Genomic DNA, 19,227 nt, shown 5'->3' with positions numbered 1-19,227 from the left:
CGCGACCGGCTCTACAGCACCCGCTGCTGCGGCTGCTGCCATGTCCGCACCGGCACTATCATCCTGGGCACTTGGTACATGGTAAGGAAGGTCTCGCTGTTAAGGGGAAAGGGCCGCTTTTGTCCGTTCGGAGAGGTTGTGAAGCGATGTTCCGGGTGATGGGGATCCTTTATTGCGCCTGCGCGGAGTACAACGTCCCTTTTTTCCTCGGGCGCTGACGTGCCCCATGGAGCAGTCGCGCATGCGCGTTGCCCCCCCCGGTGTTTTCAAGAACTTTGCCAGCAAATACGTAAGACCTGGGAGAGCGGCGTTCCCGGAAGGAGACTGGATTGGCCGCCTGCGGTTGGTCTTTCTTAGGCATGGCTGCCTGGGAAGGCTTAACTTCCTCGCTGCAGCATTGCAAAGCCTTTTGAAAGCAACCTTGCAGCTGCACCTGCGCACTTGTTGCTATGTGTTCCCAAATTTTTCCGCCAAGTAGCTCAGGGTGACGTGTTGTACGTAGCTCTCCTCCTTTTTATCCTGGCGTTAGCCCTAAGAGACCGTGGCTGGCCGAAGGCCACCCCAGTGAGCTTCATTGCTGAGTGAGGATTTGAACTCTGGTCTCCCAGATGCTAATCCAAAGTGAGAGCCAGTGTGGTGTAATGGTTAAGAGTGTTGGACCATAATATGGGAGACCAGGATTTGAATCTCTGCTCAGCCATGAAGCTCACTGGGTGACCTTTGGCCAGTTACCATCTCTTTCAAGCGAACCTACCACACAGGGTAGCAGGTGCAGGTGGAGCTGTGGGTTAAACCACAGAGCCTAGGGCTTGCTGATCAGAAGGTCGGCGGTTCGAGTCCCTGTGACGGGGTGAGCTCCCGTTTCTCGGTCCCCGCTCCTGCAACCTAGCAGTTTGAAAGCATGTCAAAGTGCAAGTAGATACATAGGTACTACTACAGCGGGAAGGTAAACTGCTTTTCCGTTTGCTGCTCTGGTTCGCCAGAAGCAGCTTTGTCATGCTGGCCACATGTCTAGGAAGCTGTATGCCGGCTCGAGTGCCGCAACCCCAGAGTCCTCTGTGACTGGACCTAAAGATCAGGGGTCCCTTTACCTTACCACACAGGGTTGTTGTGAGGATGAAATGGGGAGGAGGAGAACCACGTACACCACCTTGAGCACCTTGGAAGATAAGATTGATATATAAATGTAGTAAATAAATAATCTGACACCCTCTCACCTGTGAAATCTTTACTCTCATGGAGGTAGTGTCGCAAAGAGACCTGCCAAGGTTTGTGTGAGAGAATTGGTTTGTGTTCCTCCTTAGGATTCTTCCCTGCTTCATGCCCCTTTTGTCAATTGCACAAAGTAGAGTGGGCTCTGAGTGCTAAACATTTGTTCTTACTCCCTTCCCTTTCCATGCCGACTACTCAGTCTATTTCTGGTCCTATAGTTTCTGCAGTGATGGAGAAGAGAGAATAAACACTAAAAAGTAGTTTATATACTGGTTAATTACAGTTTCCTCTTGAGAATTATTTTTCATAAAATTCAGTAGTCTCCTAGTTCTAATATTGCCACTCTTCCATAGAGAATTCTGGGAGTTGTGGTTTTTGATGATGGTGGTGAGAATTCTTCTGAAGGTTCATAGTACACCTTCTCCTAAAATATAGATCCCTTGGGCAGAATGAATTTACTAGTTTATTTTGTCTGTTGTTGATGTTTCCAGACTCCAAACTACAGCTGGCTTTATGCTTTATTTCCAGATGCTAGTGGATATATTATAAGAGGATGTTACTGAAAGAGTTAATAAAACCAAACAATTGGCACTTTCACACTATGGAGAAAACGCATAGCATTGTGGCTTTGAAACAGCAACTTGCAAGGTTGTAGTTGTGAGCGCAATTTTAATTGAAATAGAAATTCGCTGCTTCTTGTGAAACTTGCTACATAGTTCATAATATATGTAACATTAGTTTCCACTTCTATAAGGAAATTGGGAAATCACTTAGCAGCGAGTGTTTCTTGTAGGTCAAACTATTGTGCTAGTTAGCATGGAGGGGGTTGGGGTGTGACTTCCGTGAGTTTTCAACACAACTTGTATCACTTGTCTTCACAAGATCTTCTATTTTTGATGTTTTCACCTGCTGGTACGCAGGGAAGTGTTGGCATGCAGTCAGTTGTCCTTTCCATGGTGAGGGTGACCAGTCACCCTTATGATGCTGTTTGTGTTGTCTCTTCCTTTCAGCAGGAAGAGATTGCATCTTTGTACTAGGTGGGAGGGAATATTGGGTCAGTAGGACACTTCCCACACAGCAGTAGTTACAGAAGGCATTTCCGGCATAGCTTCTCATTAGCTAGGGTTCATAAATGTGCTTAACACTGGAGAGTTACTTTTTAAATCTTTCAATTCCTTGCCGCTCCCTTGAGCCTGGCATGGGTAGGATTTTTTTTTAAGAAGCAGAAAATAGCCATCTTGCTGCTTTCGGAGACATTACAGCAGGGGCATATCCCCACCCCCTCCCCACCCCTTGTGCTGTAGTGTAGCAGAATTGTGCTTTCAGAACCTGCGACTTGATTATATGTTTCTTTTGACAAGACCCATCTTGAAGAGAGTACACCCTTGTCAAGTTCTCAGACAACAAAAAAGTGAAAAAATGTTAATTTGGGGGACACTAGTGCAGATCAGGCTAATTCCTGGCCAATGCACTAACACTAATTAGATCTTTCAATCAGAGTTTGAATTTGCAACCCGGTTAAGTGAGGAATAAAGCCATAGGCTCAGGATTGTAACTGAAATGAAAAAATTGGATTATGGATATACAGTGCTATGAAATTTTCAAACAATGAAACTTCTTAAAGGAATGTAATATAATACAAAATATATGTATTTTTTTTATTTTAAAAATGGCACCAAGTTGCAAATGCATTGCACAATCAGAGTAAGTCATTTTCTCAAGCTTGGATTCCTAGCTGTTGGACTACAACTCCCATCATCCCTGATCACTGGTCCTGCTAGCTAGGGGTGATGGGAATTGTAGTCCAACAACAGCTGAGGACCCAAGTTTTAGAAACACTGGAGTAAGTAGTATTGTTAAAATAGTCTCCTCCCAACTCCCCCCCCCCAGCCCATCTAGTTGTGAAAGTTGTTAGCTCCCTAGCACCTTTGGATTTTAGAGCAAAGTTTATAGTTACCAATCCAAGGCAATAGGCCAAGATAATGGGACAGGTAAAGGTAAAGGGACCCCTGACCATTAGGTCCAGTCGTGACTGACTGGGGTTGCGGTGCTCACCTCGCATTATTGGCCGAGGGAGCCAGCGTACAGCTTCCAGGTCATGTGCCCAGCATGACAAAGCCACTTCTGGTGAACCAGAGCAGCACACAGAAATGCCTTTACTTGGGTATAAAAGCACATGAAGCAGAGATGGATAGATAATAGATAGCAGAAATACTTGGGGGGGGGGAGATGATTCTGAAATCTGTACAGCATTTTCAAGCAGCTTGCACAGAAATGACAGTTGTACATTTCATCCATTTTGATCAACCATGGCTGCTGCATTGTAGGTTTGAAGTTTGCTGTAGTTGTTTGATCTGGCATAGCAGGATTCAGATTAACAAGGATTAGCTGACGCTTGGCCTTCAGGTGTTACTGGGGTACAATATTTATCTTTGGTCATGCTGGCTAGAGCTAATGGTAGTTGAAGTTCCACAACATCTGGAGCACCACAGCTCAGCCATCTCTACTATAGGCTGTAAAAGTTAAGCCTATGTGCACAAAACTATTCACTGTTGAAATGAATAGCAATTCAGGACATGAATGTTGGCATTGTCGCAAGACAGGTGGATGGCAACATAGCACTAACAAAACTGGTGTGATAGAGTTGCAGTTCTGTTGTGTGTTCTTCTGTGGAAGATGTCAGCTCCTTCAGATTCTATGAACTAAAGTAAACATAGGAAAATTTATGAGATGGCGGTTTCTTTCAGCTTGTTGATCAGCTTAAATTAAAACAATGGGAACTATTGGTATTTATATTGTAACTGTATAGCGGCCTTATGGACTGGTTAGGACAGGCATCCCCAAACTGCAGCCCTCCAGATGTTTTGGCCTACAGCTCCCATGATCCCTAGCTAACAGGACCAGTGGTCGGGGAAGATGGGAATTGTAGTTCAGAACATCTGGAGGGCCGAAGTTTGGGGATGCCTGGGTTAGGATATTTCATGTGTTCTCTTGCTGATTGTCAATAGGACATTGTGAACCTACAAACTTCAAATTTAGAAATGGTTTTAAATGCCCAAGAAATGCCTTTTAAGTAAAGTGTGTATCCAAAATGTCTTCTTTCAAAAATAGCTTTTGTGTGACTTAGGTAGTTTTGGAGAAAATTCTGGGGAAAGTACTTGGGAAGTTAACACTTTAGATAAGTGGGAAGGAAGTAAGGAAATTAAAAATACGTTGACTTGACACTTCTGTCAGAAATGCATCCTGAAATTGGAGGGGGAAGGAGAGATAATAGTACAGAGAAGGTGATAGAACAGGAAAATGATGAGGCTTCATATGGCTCCTTGGAGTGCTGCAGAGATTTCCCCCCAGAAAGTAGCTGTGCCCTCAAAGCTCATACAAACTCCTTAGCCCTTTGCTACGTGACCAATTACTATGTCGCTTGCAGATATCCTTTGAATTGCAAGGATTTTTCTCAATACAGTATGTGACAAAAGGTCATACTCTCTGTCCATATCAGGTTGCCTGTAGGCAAATTGGCACAGCCATCCTGAAATGTGCAGTTTCATGGAATGTTATTTTCCTTTAATCTGATGTTTGGCTTAAACAAAATCCTGTTTATAGCCACCCGCAACTAGGTTTGTTCTCTTTGGCAATCTTGTCAGAGCTCACATTCCACCTCTTTTTATTCACATAATTTACATTGATTGCATTACAGAATGTAGTAAAATTAAAAATGTAACCAAGTGTGTATGGATACATTACATTATTGAGATCTTCAAACACTTTTCAACAAAATTGTAGGTGCACGACCTTTCCTACAATTGTTTTTGTTTACTTTAAAACTACAGAGTGTAGTTTTAAGCTGGAATCATGATGAATAAGACCGATCAATACTTAGTTGAGGGAGGTACAGAATTATAGAGATTTTTATCCAGATATCATTTCCATGTGTTATATAGTTACATACTTATATAATGTATATAGCCACATACTTCTATAATGCATAACATTGTTAATGAGGCATATACATTGCATTAATTTTAGAATTTTAATAGTCTTGCAATTAACTAGGATCCAATCCTATGCACATTTACTTAGAAGTAAGCCCAGTTGAACATTGCATGATTTCTGAGTAGGATTGGGCCACACCTTGAGTTTTCATAACTAGCACAAGTCTTTAATTGTAGTTGTGTTAAATAAATGCTTTTTAAAACTAAGGGTTGTATGTAACACTGCAGTTTTGCTCGTGCAACAAGGTTCCATGTGCACAATGGAACTGCCCTTTCCTCTCTGTCACTTGCACTCAGGACCATTATGGGCAGATTTTGGAACAGCCGGAAGGGAAGGGGAAGTCCTACTGTTCAAGTGAAAATCCACTTGAGTAATACTGGATACAACCCTTGAACAGTGTTTGATCATATTTCACCAGTAAGTTGACCAGCTCCTATAAAATCTTTTTGGTACAGTGAACCTGTGTTCCTCTGTTTTAACCTAGAAAAACACTTATTAAATGCAAGGCAAAGTGCATTTCAGTCTCTGTTCTTTGGTAAGATTATAATAGGGAAAGGTTCACTGGCTGCTTGGAACACAAATTATTACATAATGCCTGTCTATTCATGAGGCACTTTTGTTTTCTGTTTGTGTTGCGGATTATAACAAACCTATTAAGATTAGCCAAACAAAATCCTCTTTTGCAAACTTAAAGGAAAGTGTTGCAGTTCATTTTGTAAAAGCATGTCTGTTCTGTTCAATTGCTGCCATTTGATTTCCACCCCTCCTTGATGGTATGCTTTCTCAGATTTGGTATGTGAGCAATATTAAGCTAGAATACTTAAAAACAATCACATTGGGGGTTTGTATGTGCAGTTTAAAATTTTAATTCATGTTCCCTGAAAAAATATTTTACAAAATATTAAACACTATGCCATATTCATATTTTCTTAGGCGGAAAGAGTAGATTGTCAAACCATCCAAATCCTTTGAAATATTTTAAGGAAATGTAAAGCTTTTTACTACTGCATTGGGCTGATAGGAAGATTTGGAGCCAGATTATTGCTCTTTATAGTTTTCCAACTGTCCACATTCATATTCAGCCTTTCCTAGATATATAGCTCATTTTGCAGTGAATGTGAATTCCTGTTAATGGGGAATAGATTACTGTGAAGTTTGTATTTCTAAATTATTCATTGATGGTGATCATTAAGAGAGATGAGCAGGGTATAATAGTATCACAATTGTCAGATAGAGAATGCTGTACCTAAGTTGCTTAACTGAAAAAGCTTGAGAGAGGCTTCCCAGTGTGGCTTCTATTAATTTGGGAGTGGGTCTTGCCGATTTCATTTTAAACTAAATATGTTGCATTGGTGATATTTATTATATGGCGGGGAAACATTTTTTAATACCAGTTTGGGAGACTGAAGACAGCATTAAAATTTGTTGAAACAGCCATTTAGGTGGGAAAACATGACCTTTTATGTTACAGAACAATTTTTACGAGGTGGAAATACTGGTCCTTAAATTGTTTAAAAATCGTTAGCAGTTTTGCAAAGTGAATATTTTATATTGACTCAATGCCTCCTGTGTGTAAATGTGATCTGAAGTCAGCAGAGAGAGAAACTCTACATTGTGGTTGTCATTGTAGTGCCCATGGGCACCCATTTGCTTTCAGGGGTCTTCTTTGCTGTCTGCAGGACTTCCCCACCCTGTCTGAAATTAGTCTTGAAACAGGCATTCTAATGTCACCATTATAGCATTTGGTTGCAAAATGTGATATGGTGCCCATGAGTTTCTCCAGTTTGTTGATGTGCCCAATGACCTCAAAAAGTTGGTGATGTTTTCAGTTAATCCGTAGGGAATGTGGAGGGAGGGGGCATGGAAGATGAAGCTATTTCCTGCTAAGATTCAAAACATTTGGTGTGCCTAGTGCATCTTTACATCTTAAATTCAATCCATGGCCTTGAATTTAGTGTTCCAAAGTTTGGTGTTTTTGAAGACTGTGTTAGAAACTGAGATATGAAAGCTAGGAGTTAAATGGCACCTTAAACCTAGGCGTGCTATGGTCCATGGGGTCACGAAGAGTCTGACACAACTAAACAACAACAACAACAAACCTAGGTTAGGGGCACAACGGAATGTCTGGATGTGCTTTTTTATAACAAGAATACAAAGCTGGAAATGCATGAACTGCAGCTAAAAATATTATAGTTACAGGTAGGTAGCCGTGTTGGTCTGAGTCGAAGCAAAATAAAAAATTCCTTCAGTAGCACCTTAAAGACCAACTAAGTTTATATTTTGGTATGAGCTTTCGTGTGCATGCACACTTCTTCAGTGTGCATGCACACGAAAGCTCATACCAAAATATAAACTTAGTTGGTCTTTAAGGTGCTACTGAAGGAATTTAAAAAATATTATGTTCATTTTTCACATAGCCTAGTCCAGGCATCCCCAAACTGCAGCCCTCCAGATGTTTTGGCCTACAACTCCCATGATCCCTAGCTAACAGGACCAGTGGTTGGGGAAGATGGGAATTGTAGTCCAAAACATCTGGAGGGCCGAAGTTTGGAGATGCCTGGCCTAGTCTTCCCTTGCTCACCCCCCTAATATTTTTAAGAGAGTTTCAGACACTGTTTGGAGAGTTGCATTGGGTTTTTTTTTTCCATAACCAGAACTACCGTTATGGCCAGTACTTCTTTTGGGGGGACCAGACTTAAAGTATAACATTTAAGTGTGTAACAGTGTTTCTGTAGGATTTCCCCCCCTTTGTGCAGCACAGGTGGTATCACCTGCGTTCCTTAGCTCAGGCTTTTATACCTACAGCTTGTTATCTTAATGTTTGTAAAAGTTCTCAGGAGTTAGAAAGGTCTCATCACAGCATCAATATATATTAATAGCTCAGTTAAGTGTAACAAGAATCTCTTGTGTTTCATTAAGTGGTATTACTCATACAAGTTGTTCCTTTTAGCAACCTTAGCAACCTTGCCACTTGTCTCCGCAAGGGTGATTTGCCTGACAACTTGATCTGTGGGATTGTCACACAGTTTCTCATTAAGTTTCCTTCTGGCACTGGTTTGCTCTCCAGATTTCTCTGCTTTCACTTTGTTTTGTGTGTCGGTAGCCATTTGGATAGGCAAAATAATGGAGAATTGAATGTTCCCCTTGCCGCTTGTCATTTATTCTCAAGATCTTGTGGAGGTCATGTAACATAATGAGTTTAGTTTGTAGTTTGTTGGGAGAACATAAGCGCTACTAGATCAGGCCAGTGGCCCATCTAGTCCAGTTTTCTGTTCTTACAGTACCTAACAAGATGCTTACAGAAAACCTGCAAGCAGGACCAGAATAAACACAGTGTAAGAAACTCAGATATATAAGTTAGACACTAAATGGCTCCTTTAACCAGAGTTGCAGTCACCAAAACAAAATGTCTAGTTGCCATTTTTGGGTAAGACTGCTTGAAAGTCTTATTTTTCAGATGATGGACTGACTGTGATTGATTCTCAGTTAAACATCTGGCTAGTTCAGATGAAAACCTTGAGCTAGGTTAAGAACATTGAGAACCTAAAGAAGAAAAGTCCCTTGATCCCAAGGACAGTCCACATGTATATTGGCCTATTTTGACCTCTTGTTCTTAATGGTGACTACTCCTGCTCAGGCTGCACAGAAAAAGCATTTTGGTTCCAGAAATTCATTCCAATTGTACAGATAAAATATAACTGATACAATTCTACATGGTGGTGCATTTAGTGTGTGAAAACAGTCTAGATCCAATGATTCCCAGGCATGTATCTCCTGATGGTAGAGATGTCGGGGGCCCTTGCACCCAAGCATCTTCACTTGGTCGCAAGTAATCAATAGCCAGGTGCAAAATGCGCCTGGAGCCTGACTAATTTCAGACACTGACAACACACTCCCCTCTTGTGATTCCCAGCAACTGGCATGCAGAGGTATACTGTCTCTGACAGTGGAGGGTAGTATATAGCCATCATGGCAAATAGCCATTGGAAGGTAATCTTATCCTCTGTGAAACTTAAAACTCTCTCTTCATCGATAACTAGAAAGCATGGGCTCTGCTGTGCTTGACAGCAGAACATATTCTGGAACAGCAGCTTCTGTATCGCTTCTGTCCTTTCTACTTTTACATTCCTTTCCTTTAAAAGCCTTGTTAAGTCCCTTAGAGACCTCAAGGACTGGCACAGCCCCATAGAAATGATGCCAAGAACAAAAGAAGGGGATGGGTCACATTTGTTGACATGATGAAAGAAGCATAGAATTGTAGAGTTGGAAGGGATCTGCAGGGTCATCTAGTCCAACCCCCTGCAGTGCAGGAGGAACAAGTGGAAGTAGGAAGACCATTTTTTCTTTTTCTTTTTTAGTCTGAGGCTTCTGTGCTCTAAATAGTTAAAGAGGGGAAGGGGGCTTAATTCATCTACCGGTATCTCACGCTTGCTCACCCTGTTCCAGTTAGCTGCAGTCTTGACATGCGAAGCTGAAAATGTGAAGCTTTTCAAGTGCTTATGTTGTAGAAAACAGAAAAAATAGATACAAGTTAAGGAATGGAAACCAGAGTAAATACTGAACTGAGGTGAGCAATCTATGGCCCAAGGGCCAACTGTGGCCTCTGCCTGATTGAGTGCAGCCCTTTGCTTGATTTCTTGTGGGCGGCATGGAGCAGGAAGTGGAACAAAAAGAGAAAAGCGGGTCCGCTACTCACCACTGACTGTTCTAGTTCTTAATTAGAGCTGTTTTGATGTCTTCGATATAGTTAAAGAAGCTTATCTAATGTAAGCAGGCGGTTTGCTGTTTGTAACTTTTGTATCTTCTGTCCCCCAGCATATCAGACCTGCCAGATTTTAGACAGGGAAAAGAGTCACTGAAACTTCACCAGATGACAAGTGGAAACTTCAGACACAAATGTGCTTATTAGGGAGCATTCCTTGTTGAACCTTGTGGGGTTTTGAGTAAATATACTGAGAAAGCTTTGCTATATAAGTGGTTTGTAGTACTGTACAGTATTTTGCTTTTCCCCGTTCTCTTGTAGTAGCTTTTCTTTTGTTTTTTTGCAGGTAGTGAATCTGTTGATGGGCATTTTGCTGACTGTTGAAGTTACTCACCCTAATACTGTGCCAACAGTGGATATCCAATCTGAAATCATTGGTAGCTACTATCCCTCTGAGAGGGTAGCTGGTAGGTATATATATTTCCTAGAGAGCAATTATCTTTGATATACTGTAGTGTATTGTGTGTTTTTCAGAGTACATAACTCCATATCAAAATGTGTTTTTAAATTCATTTGTGAGGTACATTATCGGGGATCAAGCACTTCACTTAGCTTGCCAAGCCATAATTTGTGGCTTTCTTTTTTGCATATGCCAGAGAACATGGGGAAACATGTCTATGTTTCTCTTTGGTGAGAAGATGATTGATTAGAAGATGATTGATTAGAACAGGCTTCCTCAACCTCGTCCCTCCAGATGTTTTGAGACTACAATTCCCATAATCTCTGACCACTGTTCCTGCTAGCTAGGGATCATGGGAGTTGTAGGCCAAAAACATCTGGAGGGCCGAGGTTGAGGAAGACTGGATTAGAAGATCCCTCACCACTCCGCAAGTCCTATTTACAGGAGGTCTGTTCACATTGACCTCTCAACTTTGAATACAAAGATCTTCATGGAAGATATGTATAGAAAACAACACACTCCATCAGTTGGAGACAGAAGAAACTTAACTACTGTAATGCCTTTTTCAGCTAAGAATTATTCTTGTGACTGTAAGTGTTGCCTAGCATATTGTCTTTCAGCTTTCTTTAGACAAATAAAACTCGAATGGCAAAGTATCTTCTATCTCAAGTGACATTAAACAGTTCAGTGGTACCTCTGGTTACAAACGCTTCGGGTTACAAACTCTGCTAACCCAGAAGTAGTGCCTGGAGTTACAAACTTTGCCCCAGGATGAGAACGGAAATCGCGCGCCGGCAGCAGGCCCCATTAGCGAAAGCATGCCACAGGTTAAGAACGGTTTCGGGTTAAGAATGTACCTCCGGAATGAATTAAGTTTGTAACCTGAGGTAGCACTGTATCTTATTCTATTTGTGTAGAGTCAAGCTGACTTGGTCAAAAAATTGATAAGCAGGAAATGCAGACTGAAACTCAGTTGGCCTTCAACTGGTGGGTCCGGACCCACTAGTGGACCATGGCCTAATCCATGATGGGTCACAACAAGAGCACTGCCGCAATGCAAATATATTGTAAAAGATTAAGAAATGGGTCCCCAAATGCATGTTTGGGTCAAAGGTGGGCCATGGGTCTAAAAAGGTTGAAGACAACTGCTCTAAAATCCATAGCAGAAGTCAAGGTGCTCCCTCCCTACCAAGTGACATTGAGATGCTCAGCAGAAGAGTAGTATTGCAAAGCTGTCTAACAAAGGTGAAACTATAGAGAACATAAAAAGAAAACTTAAGTATTCTTAAGGAATATGCATTATTAAACTAGCTTCTCCCCTTGCAACCAGCATTCCTAAGATAGATAAAATAATTCAATTTGGAAAATATCGTTGTGGTGAAAAAATTCGTGAGTGCTAAAATTTGTTGAAGATGTAGAGAGTTCTGGTACCTTAGAAGTGGGCTCCATTATGCCTCTATAGTAGCACTTATGCCTACATACTGATAGATTGTCAGTGTGCTGCAATATCCCCTTTATGTGATAGAAATTCTTCATCATATTGTATATTTAAAATGGTGGTTCAAAAAGCAGTTACTAGAGGCACCTACAATACTTTTGATCACATTTCCGAATTAGTTTCTTCTGCCACATTCTGATGTGCTCTGCTGTTTACCAATGCACAGTGCTTTTGCGATATGTGTTAGTTTTCAGTCCATTTTGAAAGGTGCTTAATTGGATGTTCAGCAAATATAAATCCTTAATGTACTTTTATTGTTAAAAATGACTCTTTGTGTTTTTCTCCCACCAGAAAATGCATGTGTTCTCTTTGCTATCTCGCTCCTCATGTTCACAATAAGTGCTATGATGGTGTATGGAGCAATTGCTGTAAGTATATATGAATGGTTTTCATCACTAAACTTTCCTTGATTCGATTCACTTCAGAATTAATGAACTCTTCTTGTTTTGCACTTTTAGCATCGAGTTGGCTGGCTGATTCCATTCTTCTGTTACCAGCTCTTTGACTTTGTTCTCAGCTGTCTGGTGGCTATAAGTTCTTTGACATACTTGCCAAGAATAAAGGACTACCTGGATCAGCTGGTAAGTGTCTAAATGTAAATGTTTTATTCTGATACGGAGACAATAATTTATTATTTATACCCCGCCCATCTGGCTGGGTTTCCCCAGCCACTCTGGGCGGCTTCCAACAGAAAAATAAAATACAGAAAACTATTAAACATTAAAAACATTCAGATGTCTTCTAAAAGTCTGGTAGTTGTTCTCTTTGACATCAGATGGGAGGGCGTTCCACAGGGCGGGCGCCACTACCGAGAAGGCCCTCTGCCTAGTTCCCTGCAACTTGGCTTCTCGCAATGAGGGAACCATTGTAGATAATGGCCGATTTAGCATGGTGATAATGAGGTGCAGTGAGCCTTGGGCTCATGTGCTCCCCCTCCTTTGCTCCCTTGGCCACAACGAGCAGTTTGGGAGCTTTCATGTCTAATTTATAATGACTTCAGCTTGTAGTATAAAGATTAACACTGAAACAAGCTGGCTTTAGATCATGGGTTATGAAGCTAGCTTGTTTACAATGTAGATTTGAGACAATATGCTAAACTGGTTAATAAACATTGAAAGCAAAAACTTCCAAACTCATGGCTGCATCAGAGGAGCAGAGGGAAATGAGTGAGTGGCTTGCTGTGGCTCATTCTTAGTGACCTCCATGCATGCCCAGTATGTTTGGATCCTAACTTCTTTATTTCTAAAGAAAACTTCTACATTTGTTTGTTTAACAGCAGGTGTTCTCCCTTATCATATTGGTTAAAATATATTTACTAGCTGTATTTTTAGTGGATGAAAATTATAGCTTGGTTGAATGTTATTATAACTTAAACTCATTTTTAAAAGAACAAGGTCTGACATCCTTGTTCTGGTTATGACTGGTGTATTCCTCCCTTCTGAAACTTTTGAGGAAAATCTTTGTGTTTTGGCCTTGGATTCCATGCTAATGAAACACATTGACTTCCTCCTTGCTTCCCAGATTGGATCTGTGTCATATTTAAATACGCCAGGAGACTTGTATGGGCCTGCCTTCTATGGTTCCCAAGCAGAGGTGTATCTGTCACAAGCTAAATGGATACTCTATGAAACTGTTTTCATTTCATCTGATTTTCTTTACAGATAAAGTAGAGCTTAGGAAACATAGATTTGTTTGTTTTTTCTTTAAAAAAGAACTTCTAAGTACAAAAGATAGCTTTTGAAGTTGTTGAATAACATTATCCTGGTCTATATTTAAAACATTGCTATTTCCTTCACTAGCCAGAGTTTCCATACAAAGATGACCTCCTTTCCCTTGATTCAAGCTGTCTTCTGTTCACTGTTCTGGTGTTTTTTGCCTTGGTGATCATCTTGAAGGTCAGTTTTTGGATTCTATACATTGCAACTTTTAGGGAACACTGGTGTTGTTGCTGAATTTTCTCTCTAGCCTTCTTCGAGTGTTTAACTTATGGCTAAGTAAACCGGGTTTATAGCAAGTTGAGATGAGTGTGCTAATTCCCTTGTTAGCTAAAAGACACTTTTCTAAAGTACTTGAGGTTCCCTGTGCATTTAATGAGTACAAGGAACTCCTCACTTCACAAGGTCAACCCCCACAAACGGAAAGATGATGGAACTAATAAGCTCTGTCCTGCCCTGCCCTGCCCCCCCCCATGTTTACTAAATGTGAGAACCAGTTTGTGAGGTCTGCTCCTATTCTTATGTTTCAGCTTATGGAGCATGGCCTTGTGAAGCAGAGAGTCTGTTGTACTAGGTCAGAGATAAAAAAGAAGATGAAATTACTACCAATCAGACTAGTACAGTAACTTTTAGGATGTTTTAGACAAACATGTTTTATGAACTATACATTGCAAGTACATGGCATCCATATAGTATAAAACTATGTGTGTGCTTAGATTGGAGGTAATAGATTTCCATGCCTGGTGTTACGTGATAGTCATACGGCAGGCAGGTATAGTTTGCCAAAAAGCCCTAGTGGACCAAGTTCAGGAGCCTGGAAGACATAAATAAGTATGCAGGCTAAAGATTCCCCACCCACTGCTAACAGTTAGGAGGCAGCCTCTTTGTAGCATCAGGTTACCTTGTTAATACTGCTTTCCCCTTTGTCCCATCATCCAGGAAAGGGTCCACACTTTCTTGACAGTGGAATACACCAGGGGTTCCTGGCCTGTCTTTTTAATTTTCTGCCTACAAATTAGCTTGAGGATAGGTGTGGAGGTCTGTTGCATGAAGCTTTTCTGCTCAAAGAGGCATGAGATGATGCACTCAGCACCATGCCTTTACTTTTTCAGTTTGATAATTTCAGCTCCTTTCATAGCAGTTTCAGAATCTAGTCTAAAAGTTCTCTGTTTGGACCTGATTTTTTTAAGCACAAAGAGTACACAATCACAGTTAGGAACTGTTGAAATAATTAAATTCCATCTCCCCTGCATCTCTGAAGTTTACATTCCTGTGTTTTGTTTTGTTCTCCATATACATTATGCTGATGTTGGCATGCTATCCAGCTAAAATGAAGGTATTTTAATTTGATGCACTAGAAGTGCTGGCTCTGTGACAACAAGGTGTTTGTGCTGTAGTTTTAGCTGTAGCAGCCTTCAGTTCCTTAGAAAATGATAGCACTTTGTGCTGTAACAAACAACTAAATAAGCTTACATGACATGTCTGCTGAATTGTATGTATGTATGTATGAATGATCTTCCTAGAAATGTAATTCACAAATCTTCTGCTATTCATTATTTTAAAATATTGTTTGTTCCCTTGCAGGCCTACCTAATTAACTGTGTGTGGAATTGCTATAAATACATTTGCAACAGAAACTTGCCTGAGATTGCAGTGTACCCTGCATTTGAAGCACCTCCTCAGGTAAAATCTTGACAAGACCAAAATAAGCTTCCAGTTGAAACTTTGAGTGACAGGGCTGATGGCATTATCCAGTATGTCTTTGAACCAACTTCATTGCTTACAAGTGCCAAATTAGCATTCTTCCGTCAAGCATAAGTGTTTGGAGGCAAAATACAACAACATGAGAAATCTAATAGCTACCAACTTTGGTACCAAACTGACAGCAGTATATTAAGGCAAATGTTATGTAATGGCTTGGTTTGCATATCATGGTTAGCCAAGCCTGGGACTATCCAGACATACATACGAGCTCCCAGAAAGGGGATTGCAACTGCTTTACTCTTCCCTGGGCCTTTTCGCTACAGCACCTTACTGAGTTGAGCCAAGGCTTGACTTAGTGTCATGGGTTTCTGGTTAAGCTTTCTGCAGGCAAACCGTGAGTTTCAACCAAGTGGTGGTCTTGGTTACAGCTTGTGGTTAGTGTGGAGAGAACTTTACCCATGAGCTTGAAGAGAGTATTTCAATGAGGAGCAAAGCAGCTGCAAGTTCCTCTCCAGGAACCCACATGGTCAGTTTTGCTATGCCCTGATTTGGGCTAGCATGATGCACAAATGAAAAATGTTTGGCAACTCCCGATCAATGAATTTTTCTGGAATCTTATAAAAGTTTCAAAATTCCACTCATTTATGGCCTGAATACATCTGACAAATGAATAAATTAGTAGCTGTTTCAAATTGTATCTGTGCCTGCTATTAAAGCAGTACAATTATTGAAATAGCTGTAATGGGTTTCCCTGTGTAAGCGTCTGCTGTAACGTATGCTATAACAGAACAAATGCTTACATGAAGTGAACCATGTAATGAATTGGAATAAGGAAAACTTTTATTTTAGTGTTTATCTTTGTGAGTGCATGATTCTGAAGGAAAGTGAACTTTTCAGGAGGGATGCCTCCGAAATCACATTTTACTCTTCAGTATTATTTGTGCTAGGGACACGGGTGTCACTGTGGGTTAAACTACTGAGCCGAGGGCTTGCCGATCAGAAGGTTGGCGGTTCGAATCCCCACGGCGGGGTGTGCCCCCGTTGCTCGGTCCCAGCTCCTGCCAACCTAGCAGTTCGAAAGCACGTCAAAGTGCAAGTAGATAAATAGGTACCGCTACAGTGGGAAGATAAACGGCGTTTCTGTGTGATGCTCTGGTTCGCCAGAAGCTGCTTTGTCATGCTGGCCACATGACCTACACTGGCTCCCTCGGCCAATAACGTGAGATGAGTGCCGCAACCCCAGAGTCCGTCATGACTGGACCTAATGGTCAGGGGTCCCTTTACCTATTATTTGTGCTGTACCTCTTGAGGTGGAGCAGTCACCCCCAAACAACTTACTTTCTTTGATTTCTGTGATAAAGTAGTAGCACAAAATGTGAGCAGTTTTCATTTTATGCTAATTTGCAATCTTTCAACATTGGGCGAAGGAGTTCTTTGCAAGTCTACTCGTAACACAAGCCAGGTACTTGCTTGACCAGAAGACACAAAGTGATAGCTTCATCTAAAATGTTTATGCTAAGGGTAAAGTTATTCTGAATCCATTGGATTTATTGTTGAACTCTTAAATGCAGGTATCTTGACACACTGTTCAGCAATAAGCCACTTTGTTCTGTGGCCTGTCCTAAAACACATAGCAGTGAAACTTGCTCGAGGTTATCTGAAATTGGTTTCTCAACTTCCTCATATATTTAAAATTTCTGTTTCCTTTCTATAGTATGTCCTGCCCACCTATGAAATGGCAGTAAAGATGCCGGAGAAGGAACCTCCACCTCCTTACATACCTGCCTGAAGAAAACTGAAAACTTATGGATGAACACCTGTACCAGCTTCACTTTTTTATATTGCCAGACTGCTTTAATATTCAGGGCTTTAGGTGCAAAGCTACATGGTTGAGAGGCATTTGATATAACCTTACTAAAATCCATATGAAAATCATCCCCTTGCCAGTAGTTTTTAATTTCATTGATCATCTCAATCATTTTACACAGTTATGCCTTAGGGTTTAATTCTGCAAGTACCTCTATATTTGTATATAACTTCATTCATATGCATTTAGGTTTTCATTTAATCTGATAAATAAGGATGAGTATCGGATGTAGGTGTTCACATGATCAGGCATTTTACAAATACGGATTAGTTCTGAAGGACAATCTGATCAGTTGGCAAGATAACAGCTTGTGTTTTTTTTCTTCATTTATATTGTAGTGGGAAGTTCAGATGTGGTATACGACATATATATATATACATGCATATATATATATATATATATATATATATATATATATATATATATATACTTGCACTTTCTTTTACCTTTCTTTATTGTTATTCAATGCCTTGAAAACAGTATGTTCAGGAAGCCTAAAGCTGGCACTAATTTGAAGTTTTTTCCTATATGCTGTGAATGCAGCAAAAGTGCAGCAAGAAATTACATTTGTGTCAGTTGCATGCTTCCAATCTGTGTGCATTTCCACCTTTGTTTATAAATGATGTTTAATAAAATCTTGTTAAAAAAATAATCCAGTGGTGTATGATTTCATTTGTTGTGTTCATTAAAATAATTCTTGGGTTTTTTTTGTCTGCTAAAATAAAACTCATACTTTGAAATAAGTCCTGTAGCTTCAAGCAAAAACAATTAATTACCAGAGAATATACATTTATTTTTAATTGTGGTGGTATAAGAAATTGCTTTCATATCTCCTTTCTTTTGTGCCAGTGCTAAGTCTATTTCATCATTGGAGCCAGGGACAACTGCTATTAACTGTGGGTTGACATAGGAGACTGTATCTGTATGACAGTTCAGTAGTATCTCATGTTCTGTTTATCTGAAGGCATAGCTTGGGTTCTCTCTCTCTCTCTCTCTCTCTCTGTGTGTGTGTGTGTGTGTGTGTGAGAGAGAGAGAGAGAGAGAGAGAGAGAGAGAGAGAGAAAGTAAAAAATAAAGATACCAAGGCAATTTTAAATATCATATTGGCCCGAACATTAGCCACATCTTTAAAATTCCAGGGGGGAAAGAAAAAAAGACAATACCCAAATATAAGCCACTCGCTTAGAATTGCGCAGCACTCGCACCCATTCTGTTTTACTGTATGTCTGTTTCAGCAGCGATATCGTAAAAGCCAATTTTTGTAATGCCGTGATTTTAAGCCGCACTTTCACAGTCGGAATTTGGAAAAAAAGTGAGGCTTATATTCAGGCCAATACGGTAATACATTTGCGTGTGGGGTAATGGCACACATAATATTTTACAGAGTATGCTTTATCTATGTATTAAACATGGACCGTTAATTTTAGCAATACTTGCTTTACACATACTTTGAAGTCAAGGCATCAGGTTTCCCTTCTGGAGTGGAAAAGTGAATTTTGCAATATATTCTGTCTGTGCATGTGCTTCCTATGTCTCTAGTTACATTAAAATTGCATATGAACTCTGGCTGGGATTGTGATGAGGGCACCATTCTTCAAGAAGGGAGCAGGTTATTTGGACCATCTCCTGCTTGGGTTGAATTGTTAGAAGGCATGCCTGGTGGATCTTTGGCCCCACAGTGATCCCCCCCCCAAAAAGGGGGCTTCCTTAAAAAACAAAACAAAAACTCAGCAACTTTGGCCCATCCAATGACAATGGGTAGATCCTAGATCACTGCCAGTTTTTTTTTTTACTGTGATTAGATCACAGTCTGTTGGGAGTTGCATGTCCCTGCTCTAGATGTTAGGGCAGGCATCCCCAAACTGCAGCCCTCCAGGTGTTTTGGCCTACAACTCCCATGATCCCTAGCTAACAGGACCAGTGGTCGGAGAAGATGGGAATTGTAGTCCAAAACATCTGGAGGGCCGAAGTTTGGGGATGCCTGTGTTAGGGCATGCTTGGGGAAGCACCTTCAATGGACTTGTCCACCCTTGAAGAGAGTGGGAACATGGGTCAAGACTACCTCTGAGCCTACTC

The 19,227-nt window shown here is 40.7% G+C and overlaps 1 protein-coding gene across 1 annotated transcript in view; it reads left to right on the top strand.

Moving 5' to 3' along the window:
* Positions 1–17,803, top strand: part of LAPTM4A (lysosomal protein transmembrane 4 alpha) — a 17,972-nt gene extending 169 nt beyond the window's left edge. Inside the window, exons 1-7 of the mRNA XM_035110016.2 lie at positions 1–81; positions 10,254–10,374; positions 12,157–12,233; positions 12,324–12,446; positions 13,665–13,760; positions 15,165–15,263; positions 16,999–17,803. The exon at positions 1–81 is cut by the window's left edge and continues 169 nt beyond it. Of these exons, the coding sequence (XP_034965907.1) occupies positions 1–81; positions 10,254–10,374; positions 12,157–12,233; positions 12,324–12,446; positions 13,665–13,760; positions 15,165–15,263; positions 16,999–17,073 (672 nt within the window). The 3' untranslated portion in view covers positions 17,074–17,803. The remainder of the gene's footprint in view (positions 82–10,253; positions 10,375–12,156; positions 12,234–12,323; positions 12,447–13,664; positions 13,761–15,164; positions 15,264–16,998) is intronic.
* The last annotated feature ends 1,424 nt before the right edge of the window (positions 17,804–19,227 follow it).

This window comes from Zootoca vivipara, chromosome 3, assembly GCF_963506605.1.
Source record: "Zootoca vivipara chromosome 3, rZooViv1.1, whole genome shotgun sequence".
In the NCBI taxonomy this organism is placed as follows: Eukaryota; Metazoa; Chordata; class Lepidosauria; order Squamata; family Lacertidae; genus Zootoca; species Zootoca vivipara.
The sequence above is the reverse complement of the archived record's forward strand: the minus strand, read 5'-3'. Positions and strand labels throughout refer to the sequence as shown.